General features: G+C 46.9%; 1 protein-coding gene across 3 annotated transcripts in view; it reads left to right on the top strand.

Moving 5' to 3' along the window:
* The first annotated feature begins 497 nt into the window (after positions 1 to 497).
* Positions 498 to 24,435, top strand: part of LOC137434170 (uncharacterized) — a 93,452-nt gene continuing 69,514 nt past the window's right edge. The window contains exon 1 of one of the 3 annotated variants that reach the window (XM_078785723.1): positions 498 to 624. In XM_078785723.1, the coding sequence (XP_078641849.1) occupies positions 584 to 624 (41 nt within the window). In that variant the 5' untranslated portion in view covers positions 498 to 583. Of the gene's footprint in view, positions 625 to 9,865; positions 9,976 to 24,435 lie in introns of those variants that run through there. The other 2 variants (XM_078785724.1, XM_078785725.1) reach the window with 2 other exon arrangements.

The following is a 24,435-nucleotide window of genomic DNA, read 5'->3' as shown; positions in this document are numbered from 1 at the left end:
TCAATCCTTTCGACTCGCGTTGGAGCACAGCTCCTTCAGCACTCTGTCAAAGCGTCTTTGGGCTCCCTGAAAAGCGCTATATAAAATAAATGCATTATTATTATTATTATTATCATATTTTATTCCCCATTGATTGTTCTTTACAATGAGCCATGTCTCAATTTTTTCTTTTCAGCACTTTCGGAGATATAGAGGTGCAACGTTTTTCGTTTTTTCCAAGATGTTGGCACTTACCTGTAATATATACGAGAGCACGATTGTCCTCTTTGCCTTCTTTCAGCTATTTCGCTTCCGCGTACACTATGTTTCTATACACTATAAGGTGGCCATGGCAAGGTAGTTACGGGCAGTGTTCTTTCACTGATTCAGTTTTAACAGATGTACGAAAACCCTAATTGAATACAATGATTTTGATTGTATTGGTAATGAGATATGAAACGCATTATCAGTTGGAAAAAATATAAAGTGAATGTGGACGGATTGATTTGTGATTTTCATTTGCTGAGTTTCCGGATGCGGAAGCGGAATACGCCATGCCGCTCTAAAACCAAGTGGCGTTATTTTTAAACGCTCGTTGGTTAGGATGCCTCCTCCGTTCAAACAGCCGCGAAATCGGTCTTGTGGGTAAGGAAAGAATATTCCGATGATCTTTTGAGATGACCGTGATGAGTAAAACACTTATAATGCATTTTTAGCAAAAACTGTTATAAACCTCCATGATCCTCGTCGTCACGGGTTCCGCCAGCTTGATGCGGTCGATGAGTCGTGGACATTGGGACAAGTCCGTTATCTGTACCATGTCTGTGTAGCTGTCACCGGGTTTGTTTTAATTGACCGTTTCGTCTGTTATGGCTGTAATGTTTGCATTGCTCTGGCAATACGAAGGCTCAGGGTATTGTGTTCATCTTGTTCTGGGTCTTGTTATATTAACTGATACATTGTTATATTCATTAATAACAAGTACTATATGCAGTCGCCAAGTGGATGTGGCGCCAAATTACACCCTCAAAAAACCGTTTTAATGCTCCATTTGTTTGTATTGTATACCTCTGTACCATTACAAAAATGGGGGGTTTAGCCGATTCAAACGTTTACCGGTTCGAACCTTCAGCCGATTCAAACGTTTACCGGATTTGTCATGTATGAAGCTTGAAGCTGCAAATATTCACCGTTGTATCCCTACACCGTGCCCGCGGGTTTATTTCCGTTTTTCCGGAAGTTACGGCCCAGCTCGGATGGCGCTGCGGTGAATCGGGCCTGTATCGGGAGAGTCGATAAACGTGTGCGACAATCGATCGTGGTCTGTCGAGATACCCCACATGGCGACGAGAATAAACGTCTAGAGTCTAGACCATGACATTTCGGCCATATCGATGAATTCGACCCTCATGAGGGGGATTTTGACACGTATTCTGAGCGGTTGTCTTACTACTTCGAGGCGAACGACATCGCGACCGAAGCCCGGATGAAGACCGTCTTCCTGTCCGTTTGCGGGGGTGAGACGTTCACACGTTAAAAACCTGATTCGTCCTCGGACAATCCAGGAGCTCACGTATGCAGAGCTGAAGGCCGCTTTGAAGGAACATTGTAATCCATCTCCTTCAGTCATCCTGTGTCGGTTTAATTTTTACATGTGCAGACAGCAGCAAGGTCAGTCGATCGCAGACTTCATTGCACACCTCAAAAAACTGTCATCTGTGTGAATTTGGGGACACGATTGATGACATGCTCCGTGATTTGCTGGTGGTTGGCATGTCCGATGACCGCACTCGTAGACGCCTGATTGCTGAGAAGACTGACTTTCCAAAATGCCAGAGACACTGCCATTTCCATGGAATGTGCTGAACGCAACGCCACAAGCATCGGTGCCACTCGCTCGTCTGGTACCAGCCCTGCTGTGAATCGTTTCGATCATGATCAGCCAAAACGTTGGAACAAGGCTCCTCGTCAGAAGCCAGTGCAGTCTCAAACGCACAACAAATGTTTTCGGTGCAACGGAAAGCACCCTCCGGAGACGTGTCGGTTCAAAGATGCCACCTGCCATTTCTGTTCGAAAACTGGCCATATTGCTCCAGCTTGCATCACTCGCAAATTGGGAAAAGAGAAAGCTGCTAACAAGAAGATTCATCAGTATATCGGTTCGGTGGAACCTGAGCTTGACCAGGTGAGCTCTGTTTCCGACAACTCAATCGTGTGACCTGTTTCGTATTGATTCTCGCGATAAGCGGGACCCTCTTCTTGCTACTGTTGTCAACAATCGACCATTGCAAATGGAGGTCGACACTGGTGCGGCCGTCTCGCTCATCAGCCATGCTGTTTTCACAAACCTGTGGAGTGATGCTGGCCGACCCCATCTGAAACCTACTACCTATGGACTCTTCACTTATACAGGTGAGAAGATTGTTCCCTGCGGTACATGTGACGTCACGGTGGGCTACGATAACCACGAGTTTCACCTACCCCTGATCGTCATTCCTGGAAAGGGCCCTTCCTTACTCGGCAGGAACTGGTTGAGCAAAATTCAACTGAATTGGAAAAGCATTCATCAACACCGGGCAGCCAACGTTTCTCCTACCGCAGCATACACACTCAAAAATGTGCTGGATACGTACCCGGATGTCTTCAAGGATGAGCTTGGAACCTTGAAAGGACATACGGCTAAACTCAGTGTTGACCGGGATGCCAATCCTATATTTTGCAGAGCTCGCCCAGTCCCTTTCGCCCTGCGGGAGCGATTGACAAGGAACTGGATCATCTTGAAAATCTGGGCGTCATCGAGCAAATCCAGTATGCCGAATGGGTTGCGCCCATCGTTCCGGTCATAAAATCGGACCAGTCCATCCGCATATGTGGAGATTGTAAAATGACCGTGAACAAGTGTTCTTCATTAGATAAAAATATCCAATCCCGAGGATCGAAGACCTCGATGCTCGTCTCACGGGAGGCAAGGCTTTTACGAAACTCGATCTCAAATCCGCCTATCTACAGCTCCACTTGGACGGAATTCGAAACAGTATCTTACCATCAACACACATCGTGGGTTGTACAAGTACCACCGACTCAGTTTTGGAGTGAAATCTGCACCTGGAATTTATCAGCGTGTCATGGACAGTTTGTTTGCCACCGAACGCAACGTTGTTTGTTACCAGGATGATATTCTGGTTACTGGTCGTATGGACGCGGAACATCTACAAAATAGGCTATGAGCCAAGGGGGTTGGTTGGTACCATACAGATGGAGTAAGGCTCATTGTGATTTTAGCAAGATATATGTCCCTAGATATGAAAAAAAAAGTGATAGCAGTGTATAACTCTCGGCCATCTCTGTGTTATCACCAGAAATATTATTATACGCCTGCTTCGCTTCGCCAAAAAATGTGATTTTTTTGTTTTTTGTTTTTTGTTTTTTGTATACAAGATCGAGGCTCGTGAAAGAGCGAACATTAATCACACAGAAAGACAAACAGACACATAAAACAAATAACATCGGGAGCGTTAGAGAGGGGGAAGGACACAAACACAACATTTGAGAGCAGGGACCGAGAGACATGGAGACATCAAGAGAACTGTGGGAGGGAGAGGGCTTTGGGGGGGGAGGCATGGGAAGGGGGGGGGGGTGGGAGAGGTATAAAACATATGGACATTGCCAGGACTTCCAGGAAAGAAGTTGGAATTTCAAACAAGGTGGATCTGGGGTGAATTAGTGGGGTAGAAAAGATCAAGGTTTTGGATGGGGGAAGATAAGAGATGGTGGTGAACAGCTGTTTTAAAGACCTGGAGGGAGGAGTGTGATTGAAGTGAGTGTGGGAGTTTGTTCCAGAGGCGGGAGAAAAGAGGAATGAAAGAGTGAAGGTGAGCAGAGAGCCGAGATTTCGGCAGTTTAACCATCAGAGGGTGGCTGGCAGATCTTGTGCGACCTGTAGGAATGTTTGGGGGACAGAGCACAGAGAGAGCTGGGGGAGCAAGGCCGGAGAGGAGTCGGTAGAAGACAGAAAGACCACCTACCTGCCTGCGGTGAGTGAGTGAAAGGCCCTCAGAGATAGCTTCATCGCGGGAGATTCCAATGATTCTGAAAGCTTTGGATTCGACAGCGTGAAGCCAAGCCAGGTGTGAGGCAGGAGCACCAGCCCATAGGGGAGAACAGTATTCCATTGAGCTGCGGATGAAAGCCTTGTATGTGGTGAGGAGCTCAGGTGTGCCTAGGACGGACTTCGCATGACGGAGGATGCCCAGTCGGCGACTGGCTTTGGAGGCCAGCTTGGAAATGTGGTTTTCCCAAGAAAGATCATGGCAGATAGTGAGACCCAAAAGCTTGAGCGACAGAACTTCTTGGAGAGGATTGTTGAGAAAGTAGATGGGAGGGTTGTCCAGTCGATCTTTTCGGAGAGACATAGTAAGAGTGTGAGATTTGTCAGGATTGAAAGACATGTTCCACTTGTTTGACCAGTCTGTGATTTTGTCCAGGTCTTCAGAGAGTGAGGAGGCTGCAGACTGCCGATCTGTGGGAAGAGGAATGGAGCGGCAGAGAGTGGAGTCATCAGCAAAGAGATAGAGAGGATTTTCCAGGGAGTCGGAGAGATCATTGATAAAGACCAGAAAAAGCACAGGGCCCAGCACACTGCCTTGGGGAACTCCAGCCTCAACAGGAAGGGGAGATGAGAGAAATCCATTCAGGGCCACACGTTGACGACGACTAGAGAGGAAGTCCGCAAGCCATGCATGGAAATTTCCATGGATACCATAGGAGGAGAGTTTGGTGAGCAGAGCTGGGTGCCAGACCGTATCGAAGGCACGTTATATGTCAAGGGAGACAGCTCTGATTTCCTGTTTGGCATTGAGGACCTCCATCCATTGTTGAGACAGCAGCAGCAGCATGTCCAGAGTAGAGTGACCTGGTCTGAAACCAAATTTATGATCAGAGATCAAACCATTGGAGAAGAGGAAAGATTTCATATCCGAAGCAATGATGGATTCCATGACTTTGCTGATAATTGGGAGCAGGCTGATTGGTCTGTAGTTGCAAGGATCTGTTTTTGCACCTTTTTTGTGTAAAGCGGTAATGTTTGCTGATTTCCAGGATGCTGGCAGATGACCTTGAGCAAAAGAGGGTGAAAAGAACAGAGAGAGGGTGAGATAGAGCGGCAGAGCAGGATTTTAGGACCCGTGGGCTGATGCCGTCTGGTCCAGTTGCAGAATCAGAGTCGAGGTTTGACAAAAACTCCTCCACCTTGTCAGGAGAGAAGGACACAGAGTCCAGGAGCAGTTGGGTTCGACTGGGAAAGGTGGGAACAGGGAGAGATGGGTTTGGGACTAAGGATTTTGAGGCAAACACAGAGTTGAGGCATTCGGCTTTGTCACGTGCGATGTCAACTGTATGGCCAAGGGAGGGGATGGAGGGGGAACAAACACCAGAAACGGATTTGACCAGGCGCCACCAGGATTTGGAGGGAGGAGACAGGTTTGAGAGTTCATTCTTGAGTGAGGAGAGATAGTGCTTCCTGGCACTCCTGAGGGTAGACACACACTTGTTCCGAGCTTGGTGGAAGGAACTGAGATTGCCTTCAGTTGGATTAGCCTTCCAAGAGGCAAAGGCAAGTTGTTTCAGGGCAACTGCCTCACCACAAGATTCAGTGTACCATGGATGGGAGGAAGGGTAAGACAACTGAAGGCGAGATGGGATAAATCTGTGCATGAGAGAGATCAATTTGCTTTGGAAGAATTCCCAGGAAGAATTGATGTCAGAGGCAGTGGAGATGGGAGACCAATCCAGACGATTGATGGCTGCTTGAAAACCGTCCCAGTCGGCCTGAGTGAAATGCCAGACTCGTCGACGCTGAGGAGGCTCTCTGAGAATGGCCAGAGAGATGTCCACTTTGACAAGTACATGATCAGAAGAACCGATTGGAGCAGAAGAAGAGCAGCAGACATTAGCAGGGAAGTTTGTCATAACCAAGTCTAGAAGAGAAGATACTCCATTGGCTGAGATCCGGGTCGGGAAATTGACAGATTGTGTCAATCCCAGTGAGTCACAGAAGTCCTTTGCTGAGGTGCCATGACTGGTGAGAGAGGAACCCACACCCAACCAGGTGGCATGATGACAGTTGAAGTCACCACATATGAGGAAGAGAGAGTTGGGATGAGTGGATAGAAGTTGGTCCATGTTGTCAGACAGTGAAATGTAGATGGAGTCATCACTGTTTGGGGGACGGTACAGAACACATATGAACAAAAGGTGGGAGCCTAGAGGAAGCCGTAGCCAGAGGTACTCCTGGGGGTGAGGAGGAGAGAGGGCAGTGCAAGGAGAGTGAGGAAGAGAGTTTTTGATAGATAGCCACCCCACCACTAGGCCGAGGCTCAGGTCTATCGTACCGGAGGAGGGAGTAACCAGGAAGAGATATTAAGGAATCAGAGACATCTTGAAGGAGGAAAGTCTCTGTTAAGCAGATCAGGTCTGGATTGTCAGAAGCAACCTGTATGGAGAGATCAGTCAGGTTTGAGCGAAGGCCCCGGATGTTTGAGGTCCATACCGTTAATGAAGAGAGAGGGGGAGCATCGGGTACAGGACAGGGGAGGGGAGGAGTAGGGTAAGATGAAGGATGAGAGGGGGAGGTAGGGAGAGCAGTTGATAGTGTGTCAGAGATTGCAGAAGAGTTCCAAGAAAGGAAAGGATGAGGAGGATGAAAGGTTTGATGGTGAAGGGATGGGGCACAGTGAGGGGTTGTTTGAGGGGGGACAGAGGAAAGTAAAAGGTTGGGGGGGGGGGGTGGAGGTATGAGATAGAAGGGAGACGAAGTGGGGAGGAGGCAGCTTTGAGGAGGAGGAGGGGGAGGAGGCAGCTTTGAGGAGGAGGAGGGGGAGGAGGCAGCTTTGAGGAGGAGGGGGGAGGAGGCAGCTTTGAGGAGGAGGGGGGAGGAGGCAGCTTTGAGGAGGAGGGGGGAGGAGGCAGCTTTGAGGAGGAGGGGGGAGGAGGCAGCTTTGAGGAGGAGGGGGGAGGAGGCAGCTTTGAGGAGGGGGGAGGAGGGAGAATTGGAAAGGAATGGTATGGGGGGAGATTTGAATGGGAGGGGTTGGGGGGGAGTTTTGAAGGGGAGGAGTGAGGGGGGAGTTTAGGAGGGGAGGGGCAAGGGGGGAGTAAATATTTGATATTTGCTAAAATTTGCTAAATATTTGATATTTTGCTAAATATTGCTAAATATTTGCTAAATATTGCTAAATATTGCTAAATATTGCTAAATATTTGATATTTGCTAAAATTGGAATAAATATGTTTTTAAGGACCACAGAGTGCCAATAATTTGCATACTGGATGCCAACTAATATAGTAATAGAAATATAGAACATTTGTGGGGGTTATTTATCAAAATATTGATATAATGACAAAAAATATGTTAAATTTAGTGAAAAAGTGGTCGAAATAGCTTCGAGTTCAGAATTCACATTGTACATTTTTGTCAATATTTCAAAAATGAAAACTCCCAGAGTAACATTTGACCCCTCAAAATCTTCGCAAGGAACCACTGCATTGGAATATATCATTACTTTGTAATATGGTGGTTGTTTGGGGCACATATTTTGGCAAAGTTCAAAATATGTTCAACCATACCCCCTAATTTTGATATTTTGGAACGAAGCATAGCTTTTGAACATTTTAGGTTTATTCGTCTACTACTTTTGGTATCTCAGTGTAATTTTTGGTATTAGCTAGTATCCTAAAGTAGGTTTGTAACATCAGCTACATTATATTTCACAATGCATGCAAACTTGCTCCACACTCTAGGTTTATCATGATCTCTCGAACAAATACGATCTCGATATCGGCACTCTGTGGTCCTTAAAAACATATTTTTTCCAATTTTAGCAAATATCACATTTTTTGGCGAAGCGAAGCAGGCGTATAATAATATTTCGGGTGATAACACAGATATGGCCGAGAGTTATACACTGCTATCACTTTTTTTTCATATCTCGGGACATATATCTTGCTAAAAATCACAATGAGCCTTACTCCATCTGTATGGTACCGACCGGTCAATTTGGGGGGTCTGGCTCATAGCCTAAAACCTGGATTGAGTTCTGAAGAAGATTTTGGACTCCGACCTACGTTTGCGTCGAGACAAGTGCAAGTTTATGGTGCCATCAGTCACGTACCTGGGTCATACGATTGATGCCGAGGGTCTCCACCCGACAGATGAGAAAGCCTGAGCTATCAAGGATGCTCCTGCTCCACGAGATGTAACCGAATTGAAGTCATACCTCGGTTTGCTCCAGTTCTATGGTCGTTACATCCCGAATGTGACCGACGTTTTGGGCCCCCTTTATCGGCTTTTGAGGAAAGGAGTCTCCTGGAGCTGGGGGTCCACTGAACAATCAGCATTCCAGACCTCTAAGGATCTGCTCAAATCGTCCAATGTTCTCGTTCATTTTGATCCAGAGAAGGATCTTGTGCTGACGTGATGCCCAGGTCGGTATGGAATGGGGAGTGTATTATCACACGTGATGCCTGATGGTACGGAAAGACCTGTTGCATTTGCATCCAGAACGTTGTCCCCGGCAGAGAAGAACTATTCCCAACTTGACAAGGAAGGATTAGGAATCGTTTTCGGCATCAGCAAATTTCGCCAGTACCTTCTTGGACATCATTTCACGATTCTCACAGATCACAAGCCGCTGATCAATCTGTTTGGTCCAACCAAGGCGACATCTGACACACCACCGCCCAGGATCATCCGCTGGTCCCTGTTTCTCGCTGCTTATGACTACACCATATGTTATAAGCCCGGTTCGTCTATCACAAATGCAGATGCCATGAGTCGGTTACCCCTTCCAGAATCCGTTGATGATTTGCCTACACCAGGATCCATTATCGCACTGATGGATCATCTGAAAGATTGTGCTGTCGATTCTGGCCAGATCCGCACTCATACTCAACGAGACCCCATTCTGTCCAGAACTGTCCAGGCTGTACAGCTTGGATGGCATTTGCTACCTGAGGGTGACCCAGCTTTTGTGGCTTTTAAAGCACGTAAAAACGAACTCAGCTTGGAAAATGGTTGCCTACTCTGGGGATTTCGTGTCGTGATCCCGGAAATCTGTGTTCCAGCGTCATGGATGAAATCAGCATGATGAAATCAGCATGATTCTAATAATTACGGACGCGCACACAAAATGGATCGATGCCTATGTGACGCGTGGTACTACATCAGCCATTGTCGTCGAAAAACTCAGCCGCTGTTTCGCCACTCATGGTCTGCCCAGGATGATCGTGAGTGATAACGGTACGTGTTTTTCCAGTCCGAGTTTGCCGAGTTCACACGTCGGAATGGCATCAAACATAAGTTTGTCCGCCCACATCACCAGGCTTCAAATGGCTTGGCCGAATGATCCGTGGGAATCATCAAATTCGGATTGCAGAAACTTCAGGAGGGAAACCTGGAAACAAAGCTTTCTCGCCTCCTGTTCAAATACCGCATCACGCCACAATCAACAACCGGTGCATCTCCGTCTGAGTTATTGATGAAACGACACTTGAGATCGACACTTGACAATCTCAAACCAGACATATCATCAAATGTTTATCAGAGCCAGCTTAATCAAAAGTTGGTCCACGATAAGTCGTCCATCTGTCGCTGTATCAACATCGGAGATCCAGTGTTTGCCTGAAATTTTGGTGCAGGTGCGACGTGGCTACCGGGGGACATCATCGAGAAGCCAGGTCCACTGTCCTGCGTGATTCACCTGCAGGACGGCCGTGAAATTCGTCGACATCAGGCAGGGCCACATAACCTACCGTCTGTCAGTCGATAGAGCCTGCAGCATCGTCAGTCAACAGTTCGACCCGCCATTGCCGGAGATCGTCTTGGCCGCTCCAGCTGGCTCGGATCCCCCGAAAACCTCTGCGAACGCTACACCCTTCGTGGAGACCAAAGGAATCACCTCGGACGGACTCTATCCACTGGAACACCGCGATGCTCAATGCGTGAGAGAAAAGCATCCGACCGTTTGAATCTTTGAATATGTTATATTTTCACGTTGACATATGTTCTATTTTCACGATGACACACGTTCTATTTTCATGTATTTTCATTATTCTCATGGTTCTGGCTAAATGATAGTTTGGAACATATTTGCACACATTTTCACATGTTTTGCACACATATTTTGCACACATAGTAGTTTGCACACATATTTTCACATGTTTTGGAAATGTTGCTTTTGAAATCTCAATTTTCGAAGTCTGGCCCGTATTGCTCTTGGTAATTGTCCCCCGACGCACCGCGGAGCGAAAGGGGGACTATGGTTTTCCCCTGCGGGCGTACGTGCGTGCGTAAGCGAAGGACCGCATTCAAATTTGGTGTGTGGGTGCAACCCACGTCAAAATCCAAGATGGCCGCCACCATGTATGTCTGATGCCATGTATGTCTGAACCTTGTGAGTGGAATATCTTGAAAAACAAGCATTCTGAGTATTGCGCTGCAATACATGTCCCCTACTGGCAGTCTGTCGTCCGGAAAACTGTTGGGGAATTTTCCAAGGGTTATTTATCCACAGGTTCTGAATCGTTCCCAATCGCTAATTACCTCAGGACGGGCTCACCTGTGATTTGCACTCGGGACTTCGATTTATACACCTTGCAGACAGGTCAGCAGAAGCACGAGAAAATAAGTTGTTAATAAAGAACCTTTCGAGTCGCTAAATATCAGTAATTTATTATATATTTCCAGTTCACGATCAATGATCGATGTGTACATATATGTTGTTTGGCTTGGCTCCGCCCCTCCCGAAAGCGCGTGCTGTGTCGCCCTTTTGACGTTCGCAGACGAGGCTGATGGCACGCGGTGCGGCTTGAGGAGAACTCTAGAATAAACAAGAGATATCCATTTTTAAAATATTTTCGTTTAATTAACGATATCTGCCAAACCACGAGCCCTATCGCAAATTTCAAAAGGACATTTTACTAGATTGACATGCTGAACAGATCTGTGAAGTTTCCCTTTGATTGGATCAAAAATGAGGGAGGAGCTCGGTTTTAAAGATTCATGCTTAAAAACATCACAACTCTGAAACCATGTGACGCATGACGTCATGCTCACTGACTTTTTTGTTCGTCATGGGTATTCATTCATATTCATTCATGGGTATGCGATTCTGCCTGCAAAGTTTGGCCCCGATCTGTTCAGCCGTTGCACAGAAAAAGGGGTTTTCGTGTTTTCACGAAAAACAATATGGCGGCCGAACCACGTGACCTGTGACGTCATAATTACCATTAAAATATACAGACCGAGTCCCCCCTAAGGTATAAATTTGATCTCAATCTGTTCTATTGTTGCAGAGAAAATCTTTTTTTAAAGGAAATTAAAACTTAAAATGGCAGAGTTAAGGATCATCAGAATTATCAGAATTCCCAAAGTTCAAAGTGCCATAACTTTGTCAAAAATGATCGAAACGTCGTGAAGTTCGAACTTGATCTGTAACCTATCATGAGAAAACCATGTGCCAAGTTTGAAATCATTAGCATGAAGAGTTTAGAAAAAAAGTCCGGAAAACTGTTCCTTGCGTGACGGACTGACAGGTGGACAGGTGGACAGGTGGACAGATGGACAGATGGACAGATGGACAGACTGACAGACGGAGGGACGTAGTGCAAACCTATAGTCCCCTCCGGTGTACACCGGTAGGGGACTAATAAGCGAAGTACCAACTTCTAATCTGGTGTGTGGGTGTATCTTGGCATAAGGAAGAACCCCATTGAAAATTGGGTCACCACATCAAAATCCAAGATGGCCACCACCATGTATGTCTGAACCTTGTGAGCGGAATATCTTGAAAAACAAGCATTCTGATTATTGCACTGCAATACATGTCCCCTACCAAAGTTCAAAGTGCCATAAGTTTGTCAAAAATGATCGAATATGCAAATTTATGCACGGTTGATGCTGGTTTTCAAACTTGATCTGAGGTATCCTGAGAGACGTGTGTCACGCCTCGCCTCGTTGATAAGCCCGCAAGGTCGCTCCGTGGAGCATCCTGCACGTATTGCATTGTGTGAATTATATAATTACCAACTCACGGTCTGAGGTACTCGCGATTCAAGAGATATCCATTTTTAAAAATATTTTTGTTTAATTAACGATATCGGCCAAACCACGTGCCCTATCGCAAATTACAAAAGGACATTTTAGTAGACTGACATGCTGAACAGATCTGAGAAGCTTCCCCTCGATTGGATCAAAAATGAGGGAGGAGCTCGGTTTTAAAGGTTCAGGCTTAAAAACGTCATAACCCTGAAACCATGTGATGTATGATGTCATGCTCACTGACTTTTTTGTTCGTCATGGGTATGCGATTCTGCCTGCAAGGTTTGGCCTCGATCTGTTCAGCCGTTGCAGAGAAAAAGGGGTTTTCGTGTTTTCACGAAAAACAATATGGCGACCGAACCACGTGACCTGTGACGTCATAATTACCATTAAAATATTATACAGACCGAGTCCCCCCTAAGGTATAAATTTGATCTCAATCTGTCCTATTGTTGCAGAGAAAATCTTTTTTAAAGGAACGTAAAACTTAAAATGACACTGAGTTAAGGATCATCAGAATTATCAGAATTCCCAAAGTTCAAAGTGCCATAACTTTGTCAAAAATGATCAAAACGTCGTGAAGTTCGAACTTGATCTGTAACTTATGAGAAAACCATGTGCCAAGTTTGAAATCATTAGCATTAAGTGTTTAGATAAAAAGTCCGGAAAACTGTTCTTTGCGTGACGGACGGACGGACGGACGGACGGACGGACGGATGGACTGACTGACTGAAGGAAGGAAGGGATGGCGTGCAAACCTATGGTCCCCTCTGGTGTACACCGGTAGGGGAATAATAAGCGAAGTACCAACTGCTTTTTTTTCTTTTCTTTTTTTGTATACTGAATCGAGGCTCGTGAAAGAGCTAACATTTATTTCACAAACAAATCAACCAGACAAACAAAATATACAAAAAGAGGGAGCGGAAGACAAGATGGGGAGAGAAGGGGAAGCACACAACCACAACATTTGAGAGCAGGGAGAAGTGTGGGAGGGAGAGGGCTTGGGGGCAGGAGGCGTGGGAAGGGGAGGGGGGGGGGGGTGGGAAGAGGTATAAAACACAAGGGGACCGAAATTAGCGGGGGTAGAAAAGATCAAGGTTTTGGATGGGGGAGGATAAGAGATGGTGGTGAACAGCTGTTTTAAAGACCTGGACCGGAGGGGACTATAGGTTTGCTTCTAATCTGATGTGTGGGTGTATCTTGGCATAAGGAAGAACGCTATTGAAAATTGAGTCGCCACGTCAAAATCCAATATGGCCGCCACCATATATATATATATATATATATATATGTCTGAACCTTGTGAGCGAAATATCTTGAAAAACAAGCATTCTGTGTATTGCGGTGCAATACACGTCCCCTACCGGCAGTCTGTCGTCCGGAAAACTGTTGGGGCAGCCTGCACGTATTGCACTGTGTGAATTATATAATTACCAACTCACGGTCTGAGGTAACCCAGCTAAAAATTATCCAATTTGCACCAAATAAAGTTTATGAATGGTTGCACAGACCCATACTTCTCACTAAAAGTGGAAACAGAATGTAAATTGGAGTTAAAACAAGGAATATTAACAGCTTTGACTTACCGCACTCCAAATTATAGTCCGGAAAACTGTTTGGGAAATTCCCAAAGTTCAAAGTGCCATAACTTTGTCAAAAATGATCGAAACGTCGTGAAGTTCGAACTTGACCTGTAACTTATCATGAGGAAACCATGTGCGAAACCATGTGCCAAGTTTGAAATCATTATTATTATTATTAGCCTTAAGCGTTTAGAAAAAAAGTCCGGAAAACTGTTCTTTGCGTGACGGACTGACGGATTGACTGACGGATTGACTGACGGATTGACTGACGGATTGACTGACGGATTGACTGACGGATTGACTGACGGATTGACTGACGGATTGACTGACGGATTGACTGACGGATTGACTGACGGATTGACTGACGGATTGACTGACGGATTGACTGACGGATTGACTGACGGATTGACTGACGGATTGACTGACGGATTGACTGACGGATTGACTGACGGATTGACTGACGGATTGACTGACGGATTGACTGACGGATTGACTGACGGATTGACTGACGGATTGACTGACGGATTGACTGACGGACTGACGGACGGCGTGCAAACCTATAGTCCCCTCTGGTGTACATCGGTAGGGGACTAATAAACGAACTACTAACTTCTAATCTGGTGTGTGGGTGCATCTACGCATAAGGAAGAGCGCTATTGAAAATTGGGTCGCCACGTCAAAATCAAAGATGGCCGCCGCCATGTATGTGTGAACTTTGTGAGCGGAATATCTTGAAAAATAAGCGAAGTACCAACTTCTAATCTGGTGTGTGGGTGTATCTAGGCATAAGGAAGAACGCTATTGAAAATTTGGTCGCAACGTCAAAATCCAAGATGGCCACCTCCATGTATGTCTGAACCTTGAGTGAAATATCATATCATAGCATGTTTTCTGCGTCTTCCACTTTGTCAACTCACCTGGCTACCCCGACGGCGGACCTAGGCGTAACGCTTATTTTGGACTTAAAGGGGAGGATGTCATGTATGAAGCTGCAAATATTCACCGTTATATCCCTACACCGTGACCGCAGGTTTATTTCCGTTTTTCCGGAAGTTATGGCGCTGCGGTGAATCGGGCCTGTATCGGGGAGAGTCGATAAACGTGTGCTGCAATCGATCGGAGTCTGTCGAGATACCTTACAGGATTCAATTTTATTTTACCGGATTCAAACGTTTACTGGATTCGATTTTATTTTACCAGATTCGAACCATTATTGCATTCGAACGAATAACCGATTCAGTCCATGACCGGATTTGAACCATTGCCCTATTCGCGGCTTGCATTATGTTTTTCAGGCCTTTGCAGGATTCGAACCATTATCGAATTACCATAGTCCACAATTTACCCTGTTTACGCATTTGCATCCGCCTTTTGTACAAATATATCGACAACACCCCCCATTTTTTGCAATGGTACAACCCTAACTTTGAATCTGATAAAGGTTGCTAACTTCCACCACTATCCACCACCATGCTACCTCACACCATCAGAGACTCCTCCTCACTCACCACATTCAAAACATCACTCAAGATCCACCTGTTCAACACTGCATTCAACATTTAACCCACAGCATTTAACCCCTGACTATCTCTTCTCCTTCTCCTTCCTTTTGCTTTGATTAATTTACCTATTTATTTTTGTCTTTTTGCACTTGTTTTTTGTACTCTGTCAAAGCGCCTTTGGGCTTCTTGAAAAGCACTATCTATATATATAAAACTGTGTGTGTGTGTGTGTGTGTGTGTGTGTGTGTGTGTGTGTGTGTGTGTGTGTGTGTGTGTGTGTGTGTGTGTGTGTGTGTGTGTGTGTGTGTGTGTGTGTGAGAGAGAGAGATTACCGATAGACTCCTAAACGGAGAGGCTCACGTACTTGATATTTGGCACAGACATGGCCATTGAGCCTGGGACGAACATGGCTGACCTAAAAATTTATTTCATAATATGTTTTTACCATATTTTTATCTCAGCGCGAAATATTATGACCGGAAGCAGAGCAGCGCGCTGATTCGCTCAGAGCGATCACGTGATGTTCCATCCCCGCCGCCAGTTGGCTTCACTTTTCACGGAGTATGAGCATTCTATATATTTTCAATTCAGTGCGCCCGACTCGCTGACGTACTTGATTTGTGGCATAGACATGGCCATTGGGCCTTCACGGTGTAATTTGTGCGAGGCTTTTGTCCGAGTGAGCTTGAGTCGAGAGGGCGAATGTACGGGTTGGGAATGTACGGGTCTCCCTTCCCCCGCCCGGCAACGCCGGTACTGGAGGGCGTCACAGGATCGGTGAGTCTCCAAAAAGCCGCTTCGTGCTGTTGCGAAGATTCAGGACGATGTCGCGATTGATGTGCTGCTCTCCGACCATGAGAACTGCAACGTCATTGTTGACTGGCCCTCCCCCTCCCCTCCCCCTCCCCTCCCCCCTCCCCCCTCCCACCCCTCTCCTCCCCCTCCCCTTCCCCCTCCCACCCCTCTCCTCCCCCTCCCCTCCCCCCTCCCACCCCTCTCCTCCCCCTCCCCTCCCCCCTCCCACCCCTCTCCTCTCCCCTCCCACCCCTCTCCTCTCCCATCCCTCCCCCTCCCCCCCTCTTCTCCCCTCCCCCCCCTCTTCTCCCCTCCCCCCCCCTCTTCTCCCCTCCCCCCCTCTTCTCCACTCCCCCCCTCCCCCCCTCCCCCTCCCCCCTCCCCCCCTCCCCCTCCCCCCTCTTCTCCCTCACGTTTATACACGGAATGCCGGGTACTTCCCCCCCTCTTCTCCCCTCCCCCCCCTCTTCTCCCCTCCCCCCCCCTGTTCTCCCCTCCCCCACTCTCCTCCCCTCCCCCCCGTTCCCCTCCCCTCATCTTCCCCCTCCCCTCCCCCGCCCGGCAATGCCGGGTACTTCTGCTAGTATAAAATAAATGTATTATTATTATTATTACTAGGGCATGCCCGTACGTGGGTGCAATGCCCGTACGTGGGTACGTGGGTACGTGGGTGCGAGTACGGTGACAATCCCCCCCATCTATTTACATGAAATGGTTTGGTCCATGAAATGTTTTGGTCCATTCGCAACGCCAAAGCGAACGGCGAACGGCTTGCGAGTACAGTGACAATCCCCCCCCCTCTATTTACATGAAATGGTTTGGTCCATTCGCAACGACCACAGAACCCCCCCCCCCCTCTATTTACATGAAATGGTTTGGTCCATTCGCAACGCCAAAGCGAACGGCGAACGGCTAAATCGCCATAGCTCGGTAACTACTTGTCCGATTAATTTCAAACCTTGAAAAGGCACATCCTCGGGTCCCCAGCAATATACCTGGCAAGTTTAAAGTATATCGGACCCGTGGTTGTCGAGAAACAGCGGTCACAGACATACAAACATACAAACATACAAACATACAAACATACAAACATACAAACAAACAAACATACACACAGAGATTAATGGAATTATAGATAGATTAACTTCACGGACATCTCTCGCAGTAAATAAATCCGTGTTACGTACGGTGTTAGTAATTATCGGGCTGCCGACTGCGTAGATCTTTTATCTTCTATGCTGAGGTTTAATAATGAAATGCACTCGGTAACAGGGAGATCACCCATTGGCCCGGGGGATAGAGGGGTGTAACTGTTGGACGTTTGTTATCTATCTATAATTCCAGTAATCTCTGTGTGTATGTATGTATGTATGTATGTATGTATGTATGTATGTATGTATGTCTGTGACCGCTGTTTCTCGACAACCACGGGTCCGATATACTTGAAACTTGCCAGGTATATTGCTGGGGACCCGAGGATGTGCCTTTTCAAGGTTTCATATTAATCGGACAAGTAGTTACCGAGCTATGTCCAAAAAACGATTCAACCAATCAGAGAGCAGCGAGCTATCACGTGTGCCGAACGTGGCGAACAGACTCTGCCTCGGACGGCACATTTGAGAGCGTATTCATTTATTTCACGTTGGAAAACTATGTTGCCGTTAAACTATGTTTTAAAACTAAATAAAACTAATTTGCGATTCATCGTAACTGCGATTTGCGACCTTCCGGACAGTGAAGACTTCACTTCCGGCAGCCAATCACAGAACGCGTTGTTGCGAGCCGAGCCGAGCGCGTGCGCCATTACGGTTCGTAATTCGATTTCTTCCGGAGAAAATAATAATTTCTCGATTTCTTATGCGCATTATTTCTCCCAGAGCGAAGGGCGGAAGCGAAGAGCGTTGTTTTTTTTGTTTACGGGCGTACGGGCGGGGTAGAGCGTACGGGTAGCGTTTTTTTTTTTTTTGGCAAGGAACGGGCACCCACGTACGGGCATGCCCTAGTGTAATTACATCCATCAAATGTAGATATCTCACGGTGTATGTCCCAATCAATGAGGCCAGGATCACGTGTCAAGTGAGTTATTTAACTTCTTTGCCTTCCTCTGCTGCTCTGTCTCATCAGCTCTCGTCTCGAGGCCATAGAAATACCACACCTTGCTGCATAGAAATACCACACCTTGCTGCATAGAAATACCACACCATGCTGCATAGAAATACCACACCATGCTGCATTGAAATACCACACCATGCTGCATAGAAATACCACACCATGCTGCATAGAAATACCACACCATGCTGCATAGAAATACCACACCATGCTGCATAGAAATACCACACCATGCTGCATAGAAATACCACACCATGCTGCATAGAAATACCACACCATGCTGCATAGAAATACCACACCATGCTGCATAGAAATACCACACCATGCTGCATAGAAATACCACACCATGCTGCATAGAAATACCACACCATGCTGCATAGAAATACCACACCATGCTGCATAGAAATACCACACCATGCTGCATAGAAATACCACACCATGCTGCATAGAAATACCACACCATGCTGCATAGAAATACCACACCATGCTGCATAGAAATACCACACCATGCTGCATAGAAATACCACACCATGCTGCATAGAAATACCACACCATGCTGCATAGAAATACCACACCATGCTGCATTGAAATACCACACCACGCTGCATAGAAATACCACACCACGCTGCATAGAAATACCACACCACGCTGCATAGAAATACCACACCACGCTGCATAGGAATACCACACCACGCTGCATAGGAATACCACACCACGCTGCATAGAAATACCACACCACGCTGCATAGAAATACCACACCACGCTGCATAGAAATACCACACCACGCTGCATAGAAATACCACACCACGCTGCATAGAAATACCACACCACGCTGCATAGAAATACCACACCACGCTGCATAGAAATACCACACCACGCTGCATAGAAATACCACACCACGCTGCATAGAAATACCACACCACGCTGCATAGAAATACCACACCACGCTGCATAGAAATACCACACCACGCTGCATAGAAATACCACACCACGCTGCATAGAAATACCACACCACGCTGCATAGAAATACCACACCACGCTGCATAGAAATACCACACCACGCTGCATAGAAATACCACACCACGCTGCATAGAAATACCACACCACGCTGCATAGAAATACCACACCACGCTGCATAGAAATACCACACCACGCTGCATAGAAATACCACACCACGCTGCATAGAAATACCACACCACGCTGCATAGAAATACCACACCACGCTGCATAGAAATACCACACCACGCTGCATAGAAATACCGCACCACGCTGCATAGAAATACCGCACCACGCTGCATAGAAATACCGCACCACGCTGCATAGAAATACCGCACCACGCTGCATAGAAATACCGCACCACGCTGCATAGAAATACCGCACCACGCTGCATAGAAATACCGCACCACGCTGCATAGAAATACCGCACCACGCTGCATAGAAATACCGCACCACGCTGCATAGAAATACCGCACCACGCTGCATAGAAATACCGCACCACGCTGCATAGAAATACCGCACCACGCTGCATAGAAATACCGCACCACGCTGCATAGAAATACCGCACCACGCTGCATAGAAATACCGCACCACGCTGCATAGAAATACCGCACCACGCTGCATAGAAATACCGCACCACGCTGCATAGAAATACCGCACCACGCTGCATAGAAATACCGCACCACGCTGCATAGAAATACCGCACCACGCTGCATAGAAATACCGCACCACGCTGCATAGAAATACCGCACCACGCTGCATAGAAATACCGCACCACGCTGCATAGAAATACCGCACCACGCTGCATAGAAATACCGCACCACGCTGCATAGAAATACCGCACCACGCTGCATAGAAATACCGCACCACGCTGCATAGAAATACCGCACCACGCTGCATAGAAATACCGCACCACGCTGCATAGAAATACCGCACCACGCTGCATAGAAATACCGCACCACGCTGCATAGAAATACCGCACCACGCTGCATAGAAATACCGCACCACGCTGCATAGAAATACCGCACCACGCTGCATAGAAATACCGCACCACGCTGCATAGAAATACCGCACCACGCTGCATAGAAATACCGCACCACGCTGCATAGAAATACCGCACCACGCTGCATAGAAATACCGCACCACGCTGCATAGAAATACCGCACCACGCTGCATAGAAATACCGCACCACGCTGCATAGAAATACCGCACCACGCTGCATAGAAATACCGCACCACGCTGCATAGAAATACCGCACCACGCTGCATAGAAATACCGCACCACGCTGCATAGAAATACCGCACCACGCTGCATAGAAATACCGCACCACGCTGCATAGAAATACCGCACCACGCTGCATAGAAATACCGCACCACGCTGCATAGAAATACCGCACCACGCTGCATAGAAATACCGCACCACGCTGCATAGAAATACCGCACCACGCTGCATAGAAATACCGCACCACGCTGCATAGAAATACCGCACCACGCTGCATAGAAATACCGCACCACGCTGCATAGAAATACCGCACCACGCTGCATAGAAATACCGCACCACGCTGCATAGAAATACCGCACCACGCTGCATAGAAATACCGCACCACGCTGCATAGAAATACCGCACCACGCTGCATAGAAATACCGCACCACGCTGCATAGAAATACCGCACCACGCTGCATAGAAATACCGCACCACGCTGCATAGAAATACCGCACCACGCTGCATAGAAATACCGCACCACGCTGCATAGAAATACCGCACCACGCTGCATAGAAATACCACACCACGCTGCATAGAAATACCACACCACGCTGCATAGAAATACCACACCACGCTGCATAGAAATACCACACCACGCTGCATAGAAATACCACACCACGCTGCATAGAAATACCACACCACGCTGCATAGAAATACCACACCACGCTGCATAGAAATACCACACCACGCTGCATAGAAATACCACACCACGCTGCATAGAAATACCACACCACGCTGCATAGAAATACCACACCACGCTGCATAGAAATACCACACCACGCTGCATAGAAATACCACACCACGCTGCATAGAAATACCACACCACGCTGCATAGAAATACCACACCACGCTGCATAGAAATACCACACCACGCTGCATAGAAATACCACACCACGCTGCATAGAAATACCACACCACGCTGCATAGAAATACCACACCACGCTGCATAGAAATACCACACCACGCTGCATAGAAATACCACACCACGCTGCATAGAAATACCACACCACGCTGCATAGAAATACCACACCACGCTGCATAGAAATACCACACCACGCTGCATAGAAATACCACACCACGCTGCATAGAAATACCACACCACGCTGCATAGAAATACCACACCACGCTGCATAGAAATACCACACCACGCTGCATAGAAATACCACACCACGCTGCATAGAAATACCACACCACGCTGCATAGAAATACCACACCACGCTGCATAGAAATACCACACCACGCTGCATAGAAATACCACACCACGCTGCATAGAAATACCACACCACGCTGCATAGAAATACCACACCACGCTGCATAGAAATACCACACCACGCTGCATAGAAATACCACACCACGCTGCATAGAAATACCACACCACGCTGCATAGAAATACCACACCACGCTGCATAGAAATACCACACCACGCTGCATAGAAATACCACACCACGCTGCATAGAAATACCACACCACGCTGCATAGAAATACCACACCACGCTGCATAGAAATACCACACCACGCTGCATAGAAATACCACACCACGCTGCATAGAAATACCACACCACGCTGCATAGAAATACCACACCACGCTGCATAGAAATACCACACCACGCTGCATAGAAATACCACACCACGCTGCATAGAAATACCACACCACGCTGCATAGAAATACCACACCACGCTGCATAGAAATACCACACCACGCTGCATAGAAATACCACACCACGCTGCATAGAAATACCACACCACGCTGCATAGAAATACCACACCACGCTGCATAGAAATACCACACCACGCTGCATAGAAATACCACACCACGCTGCATAGAAATACCACACCACGCTGCATAGAAATACCACACCACGCTGCATAGAAATACCACACCACGCTGCATAGAAATACCACACCACGCTGCATAGAAATACCACACCACGCTGCATAGAAATACCACACCACGCTGCATAGAAATACCACACCACGCTGCATAGAAATACCACACCACGCTGCATAGAAATACCACACCACGCTGCATAGAAATACCACACCACGCTGCATAGAAATACCACACCACGCTGCATAGAAATACCACACCACGCTGCATAGAAATACCACACCACGCTGCATAGAAATACCACACCACGCTGCATAGAAATACCACACCACGCTGCATAGAAATACCACACCACGCTGCATAGAAATACCACACCACGCTGCATAGAAATACCACACCACGCTGCATAGAAATACCACACCACGCTGCATAGAAATACCACACCACGCTGCATAGAAATACCACACCACGCTGCATAGAAATACCACACCACGCTGCATAGAAATACCACACCACGCTGCATAGAAATACCACACCACGCTGCATAGAAATACCACACCACGCTGCATAGAAATACCACACCACGCTGCATAGAAATACCACACCACGCTGCATAGAAATACCACACCACGCTGCATAGAAATACCACACCACGCTGCATAGAAATACCACACCACGCTGCATAGAAATACCACACCACGCTGCATAGAAATACCACACCACGCTGCATAGAAATACCACACCACGCTGCATAGAAATACCACACCACGCTGCATAGAAATACCACACCACGCTGCATAGAAATACCACACCACGCTGCATAGAAATACCACACCACGCTGCATAGAAATACCACACCACGCTGCATAGAAATACCACACCACGCTGCATAGAAATACCACACCACGCTGCATAGAAATACCACACCACGCTGCATAGAAATACCACACCACGCTGCATAGAAATACCACACCACGCTGCATAGAAATACCACACCACGCTGCATAGAAATACCACACCACGCTGCATAGAAATACCACACCACGCTGCATAGAAATACCACACCACGCTGCATAGAAATACCACACCACGCTGCATAGAAATACCACACCACGCTGCATAGAAATACCACACCACGCTGCATAGAAATACCACACCACGCTGCATAGAAATACCACACCACGCTGCATAGAAATACCACACCACGCTGCATAGAAATACCACACCACGCTGCATAGAAATACCACACCACGCTGCATAGAAATACCACACCACGCTGCATAGAAATACCACACCACGCTGCATAGAAATACCACACCACGCTGCATAGAAATACCACACCACGCTGCATAGAAATACCACACCATGCTGCATAGAAATACCACACCATGCTGCATAGAAATACCACACCATGCTGCATAGAAATACCACACCATGCTGCATAGAAATACCACACCATGCTGCATAGAAATACCACACCATGCTGCATAGAAACACCACACCATGCTGCATAGAAACACCACACCATGCTGCATAGAAACACCACACCATGCTGCATAGAAACTGCCACACCATGCTGCATAGAAACTGCCACACCATGCTGCATAGAAATTGCCACACCATGCTGCATAGAAATACCACACCATGCTGCATTGAAATACCACACCATGCTGCATTGAAATACCACACCATGCTGCATAGAAATACCACACCATGCTGCATAGAAATACCACACCATGCTGCATAGAAATACCACACCATGCTGCATAGAAATACCACACCATGCTGCATAGAAATACCACACCATGCTGCATAGAAATACCACACCATGCTGCATTGAAATACCATAACATGCTGCATAGAAATACCATAACATGCTGCATAGAAATACCACACCTTGCTGCATTGAAATACCATAACATGCTGCATAGAAATACCACACCTTGCTGCATAGAAATACCACACCATGCTGCATGCATGTTTGATGTAATTGTTAACTGCCTTGTGGCATACCTGCTACCTGCTCTATTGCTTCAGCATTAGTTTACCTTTCACCAAGCCCAGGTGTGCTTGGACCAGGGTGGGTATTATACGTTCGTTTTATTTTTGTCAAATGGTACTAATATTATTATTGTTGTTAATATTATTAGTATTAATAAATGCCTTGTTACAATGTTGTCATTGTTTTTGTTATTACCCTCGCCTGAGGAGAGGGTATTGCATTTGAGTTTGTCTCTGTCCACATAGAATAAATGATTTTCTCTGCAACCGTTGGTAGCAACCGCT

The sequence above is a fragment of the Myxine glutinosa genome, chromosome 10 (assembly GCF_964187855.1).
Source record: "Myxine glutinosa chromosome 10, kmMyxGlut1.1, whole genome shotgun sequence".
Taxonomy (NCBI): Eukaryota; Metazoa; Chordata; class Myxini; order Myxiniformes; family Myxinidae; genus Myxine; species Myxine glutinosa.
Note: the sequence above shows the minus strand (reverse complement) of the source record. Positions and strands in the feature narration are given on the sequence as shown.